The sequence below is a fragment of the Opisthocomus hoazin genome, chromosome 2, assembly GCF_030867145.1.
Source record: "Opisthocomus hoazin isolate bOpiHoa1 chromosome 2, bOpiHoa1.hap1, whole genome shotgun sequence".
Classification (NCBI taxonomy): domain Eukaryota; kingdom Metazoa; phylum Chordata; class Aves; order Opisthocomiformes; family Opisthocomidae; genus Opisthocomus; species Opisthocomus hoazin.
The window spans coordinates 98,454,680-98,460,679 of record NC_134415.1 but is presented as its reverse complement, the minus strand read 5'-3'; the positions used below and the strand labels follow the sequence as shown (position 1 = coordinate 98,460,679).

At 41.6% G+C, this 6,000-nt stretch overlaps 1 protein-coding gene across 2 annotated transcripts in view; it reads right to left on the bottom strand.

Moving 5' to 3' along the window:
- Window positions 1-1,974: 1,974 nt before the first annotated feature.
- Window positions 1,975-6,000, bottom strand: part of LMBRD1 (LMBR1 domain containing 1) — a 95,197-nt gene continuing 91,171 nt past the window's right edge. For both annotated transcript variants that reach the window (XM_075414586.1, XM_075414587.1), the window contains 2 exons: window positions 2,547-2,638; window positions 1,975-2,381 (listed from right to left, as the gene is read on the bottom strand). In XM_075414586.1, the coding sequence (XP_075270701.1) occupies window positions 2,259-2,381; window positions 2,547-2,638 (215 nt within the window). In that variant the 3' untranslated portion in view covers window positions 1,975-2,258. The remainder of the gene's footprint in view (window positions 2,382-2,546; window positions 2,639-6,000) is intronic.

Sequence of the window (6,000 nt, the reverse complement as noted above, 5' to 3'; positions counted from 1 at the left end):
ATCCAATTAAAAAGAGACAAAGCCACCAATTCAAAGGCAGATTGTTGTATTTCTGCACATAGACTATTTAAAGAAGAAACAGGACTGGACTGGGAAGCACCTGGAAATGAAGAAATGCCTAGAACCTGCTAGGTATGTAGCAACATATACCTAGGGTCTGGCCAGACATCTCGGCCAGTGACCCCTAAGCCTGCAAGAAACATGCAAGCAGCTACAAGGCATGAAACCAACATCCTCCTGCTAATCTTCCCCAGACAAGCAGCGATCTCCCAGTGATAAGTTAAGACCGAATGGATACAGCTCTGCAGAACTGGGTATTGGAGCCCATTCTTACACCCAGAAAGATTAACAAACAAAACTGCACAAGACACAGCCGAAGAAGGAAGTAGTAATTACCATTGGTTAAAGCTGAAGATAAAATATGAATAAAACCCACAACACCGAGAACACTGAGCAGTTAACTTGGTTTAAATTAGCTCATGGAAGTTTTCCACCAGAGTATACTTGTTTGGATGTCCTAACCTCTTGATGTCCTCTGGATGAAGCTTCCAGACAGTCAACATCAGGTTCCACCTTCCATTTGAGTTACTTGAACTATTTATAATTCCTTGCAAGTTTCCCCAATGGTCATACTTAAATAGTGTTCAGCTAATTCTAGTCAAAGGGAGCTCAGACTGCCAGTCAAGTTTCAGTATCTGCTATCAGTGTTTGAATACATATCTGTCCTTTCAAATGTCTCATGCGTAGCAAACAGATTGATTGCTATTAGTTGAACAGACTTGACTACCTATTTGCAGCTTATGATCAAGCTACAACAACAGACATTCTTCCAGGTTGCCACAGAAACATGGATATTATTGAAGCAGTTGGCACAGAAGGCTTGTTAAAATATTTCAGTTTTGTTTGTTCCTGTAAGAGTCCAAACATCAGTCCCCTGTGTTCATGCACTAAGCAACTCACCTAAGCCTTCCTGAAATACTGAAACTGAATTAAAATTCAGTTTCTGAGAGCCTGCTGTTCTGAATTACTGCAGGAAGAGGCAGACTGTTTTTGAAATAACTGAACAGAAACTTGTCAGTTTTAAGAGTCTGCAAACATGTAAGCAAGACATTAGTAATTCCCCTACATTTCAACAATTATTTAACAATTAGTCTTATGAAAAGATTACCCAAGTTACATGTCCATGTGCTTGCACTGAGTGTAATTCTCCTCCAGTAGCATTAGAAGTTTAAAAACCTGTACTTGTAAACATTTTTTCTTTCAGAGTCTGTCAAACGATATCAGAAGATATTCTTCAGTCTTAGAAATATAGCTCAGTAACTATACAGCTAAAATAACATTACTTTACAAAGACAACATGAATGATAAAAATATTTAGGAACGGTGTTTATATAAACATATTGGCTTGTAAACAAGTTGACAACATTTACATTAAATATTGAAAGAAAACTTCACATTAGACAATTTGCATTATAGAGAAAAATAAGTTAAAAATTAATCACATTAATTATTCCATTAGTTATAAGTCAGGCACCTGGCAGTTTCAGAACTGAACTGTTCTAAAACACTAACAATGCTGAATATTGTCATTTACACTAACGATTTCCTTTGATAGAGCAAAAGCCACCTCATAGTTGCCTGAGGATTCCCACAGTAACTCAGTGGATAACAGCACAACAGTGACTGATTCTTCAGACTGGGAGCTCACCACTGAAGTAGATGTTTTCGGCATATTTTAAGGACAGTTTCTTGTTAGCTATAGTATTATACGGGAATTCCAGAAATGCCAGCAAAACTAATGCAAAAGTTAAGTCACATTTCTCCGAAAGTGTAAACCTCATCCAAATCTTTCTAGCAATGTTTACACTGGCTATTTTGCAGGATTTCGGCTAGTTTTATTTATAAGCTTAAATAAAAAAGTCTTACAAGTTAGGCATGAAAGTATTTAAGAAAACCTAAGTTAACAGAAAAGCATTATGAATTATGAAATAGTTACAATAGTTTATTAAATTATACATCAGAAAGTTACATACATTTAATCATAAAACAGTATTTTCTATATATTATTCAAAGCCAGCTTCAATATTTGTTCTAACAGTGCCACTCAAGAAGTGATATTCAGTTCTTTACCCCTTTAAGTGAGTACACTTATTTCCTGTTTTCACAGGTGCAAGGCTGCTTATTTGGATACCAATTCCAAACGGGTACGATTTTCAACATAACTTTAAATTGCATTTTTTTATCTTGAAGGCAAAAGGCTACCAACGGTAATAAACAGACAGTTCATCATCACTCATGTCTGACTCATCTTCATCCACTTCACCTTCAATGACTGATTTCTTGCCTTTGCAGCATGAAACAATTAATCCAATTAAAAAGACCTGTAAATTAAAAATAAGTAGTAGAAGTTACCATTATTCAATTAAGGGGCATACAAGAGCAATATATGTAAAACTGAGTGGCAGTGTGGTGATGCAAATGATTCAATAACAACTACAGTAAATTATCCAACTTGATTCAGCAAGCTCTACAACCAAAGTACTTACTGCAATGAATGCCCAGTTCCCGAAGTAATAGGCAGCACTGAAGAACCAAAATTTATGAAGAAAGAGGTACGTCCGAGTAACAATACACTGATCTAAAAGGAAAACGAGTAGTACCAATTAACACAGAACAAAGAAAAAAAATCACCTAATTCCAATTTATAGCATAGTAATTCAACAGTTTTGGAGAGTATTCTGCTCTGAATTGTCATGTCCATGAGCGCTGGGCATTTTTTTAAGAACCATCTTTCAGAAGCATAGGAGCAGGCACTTCCACTGTGTCAGAAGTCAAGCAAGCAGGGCAGAAGATCAGCTTGGCTGAACAGGGAACTCATCAGGGACCTCAAGAGGAAAAAGACATTATATGATCTCTGGAAGCAAGGTCAGGCTTCACACAAAGATTACAAAGCTGTGGTTCGTATATGCAGGGAGAAGACATGAAAAGCCAAAGCTCAGAGTTGAAACTGGCCAGTGCTGTCAGACAACAAGAAATGCTTTTATTAAAGTATGTTAATAGCAAGAGATCTAAAGAAAACTCAGACCAATACTTGTTGAAGATGCTCATGTGACTAACAGGGATGAAGAAAAAGCAGAGGCATTCAATGCTTTTTTTGCTTGTCTTTAATACTGATAGACTTTGAGCTGCCTGGTCCCCTGTTGGAGGGCCATGAGTGTGGGAACAGTGACTTTCCATTTGTGGACACTGAAATTGTAACGGACCAGCTGTATCAGTTGAATGCTTACATTCAGGGGGATTCATCCCAGAGTACCGAAAGAGCTATCAGATGTTATGGTAGGATCCCTCTTGATTAACTACCAAAGGTCCTGGGAAGATCACGAGGCCCTCTGATGACTGCAAGCCAGCCAATGTTATTCCAATTTACAAAAAGAGCGTGAGGGAAGACTCGGGGAACTACAGACCTGTTCATCTAACCTCAGTTGTGGAACAATTATGGAGAAGATCACACTGGGTACTATTGAAGTGCATTTAAAGAATAATGCAGTCATCAGGCACAGCCATCATGGGTTCACAAACAAAAAGTTGTTTCACTAATTTGATACCCTTCTATGGTAAGGTCACCTGCCTAGTGGATGAAGGGAAGGCTGTGGATGTAGTTTTTCTGGATTTTACGACGGCTTTTGATACTGTCACTCACAGCATCCTTCTGGATGAGTTGTCCAGCTGTGGGATGAGCAGGTTCATGGTGCACTGGGTGAAGAACTGGCTGAAGTGAAGAGCTCAAAGGGTTGTAGTGAATGGGGCTACATTTGGCTGGCGAGTAGTCACCAGTGGTGTTCCCAGGGTTCAATTCTAGGACCAGTCCTGTTTAATATATTTATCAACAATCTGGATGCAGGAGTTGAACGCACCATTAGCAAGTCTGCTGATGACATCAAACTGTGAGGTGCTGTTGACTCTTGAGGGAGTCTGGCTGCCAAGAAAGCCAATGGGATCCAGGGGTGCATGAAGAGGAGTGTGGCCAGTAGGTCGAGGGAGGTTCTCCTTCCCTTTTACACTGCCCTAGTGAGGTCCCATCTGGAGTAGTATGTCTAGTTCTGCACTCCCCAGTTAAAGAAAGATGAGGACCTACTGGAGAGTGTCCAGCAGAGGGCTGCGATGATGGTGAGGGGACTGGAGCATCTCTCCTACGAGGAAAGGCTGAGGGAGCTGGGCTTGTTTAGCCTGAAGAAGAGAAGGCTGAGAGGGGACCTAATAAATGTTTATAAATATCTCAAGGGTGGGTGTCAGGAGGATGGGGCCAAACTCTTTTCAGTGGTGCACAGCGACAGGACAAGGGGCAACGGGCACAAACTGAAGCATAGGAAGTTTCGTCTGAACATGAGGAAGAACTTCCCTCTGAGGGTGACAGAGCACTGGAACAGGCTGCCCAGGGAGGTTGTGGAGTCTCCTTCTCTGGAGATATTCAAGACCTGCCTGGACAAGGTCCTGTGCAGCCTGCTGTAGGTGACCCTGCTTCGGCAGGGGAGCTGGACTAGATGACCCACAGAGGTCCCTTCCAACCCCGAACATTCTGTGATTCTGTGAGAAACAGCCTTGCAGAGTGATCTAGATAGACTGGAGGACTGGGTTGTGAATAATGGAATAAAACTTAACAAGACCAAATGACAGATTCTGCACCTAAGGTGGATAAACAGCAGGCAAAAGCATAAACTGGGAGAGGAGTGGCTGGAGAACAGCCCTGCAGAAAGGAATCTGGTGGTCCTAGTCAACAGAAGGATCAACAGCAGTTAGCAGTGTGCCTTGGCAGCCTAGAGGCCAAACTGCCTGCTGGGGTGCATCAAACACAGCACGACCAGACGGTCCAGAGAGGGGATTATCCCGCTGTGTTCAGCATAGGTGCAGCTTCACCTTGAGTACTGTGTGCAGTTCTGGGCCCCACAATTTAAGAAGGATGTGAAAGTCCTGGAATGCGTCCAGAGGAGGGCAACAAAGCTGGAGAAAGGGCTGGAAGGTATGTCCCGTGATGAGCCGCTCAGGACTCTGGGTTTGTCTGGCTTGGAGAAAAGGGGGCCAAGGGCTGACCTCATTGCTCTCTACAGCCCCCTGAGGAGGGGACATGGAGAGGGAGGTGCTGAGCTCTTCTCCCTGGTGTCCAGTGATAGGACACATGGGAGTAGTTCAAAGCTGCACCAGGGGAGGTTTAGACTGGACATAAGGAAGCATTTCTTTACTGAGAGGGTGGTCAAACACTGGAACAGGCTTCCCAGAGAGGTGGTCGATACCCAAACTTGTCAGCATTTAAGAGGCATTTGGACAATGCCCTTAACTACGTGCTTTAACTTTTGGTGAGCCCTGAAGTGGTCAGGCAGTTCATTATCATCGTAGGTCCCTTCCAACTGAAATAGTCTATTTATTCTAAACCAAATTTACTCTCCTCTACCAAAAAGGTATACAAGAGGACTACTTGTTACTATCATAGAGTTAATGTGAAAACAGGTAACACTAAGCTATGAGTTACACAGGCAACCCTATTATTACTGGGTACAATCTGTCTTACAGATGTGTCAAATATTCTCTGTTCTGACAGATCCTAATTACTCATCTCCCATTTTAGATAAACTGTAACCATAAGGAGATACAAAGCAGTTTCTGTACTAAACAACACATTTCAGTACTCCGAAAAATGTGTCTCTACCAGGATTGTGTAAGTTCAATAAAAATCAAAGTCAACTACAATGCTGAGTCGTGTAAGTAAAAACACCCACCACAAACTGGGCCTTCTGCAACCTAGATAGCAGAGGGCTTATTTGTACCCTGACAGTACTGGTTAACTCTTACTCCTCTAACATCATAAACACAACCACATCTAAAAATACCTAGCATTTATATCCATTAAATAGTGGCAGATTTCAACAGAAATAAGAATCAAATTGTCAAGGCATTTCTAAGACTGCAAACAGGTAGCATAAAGGTTTGTAGGGGACACGGAGCCTG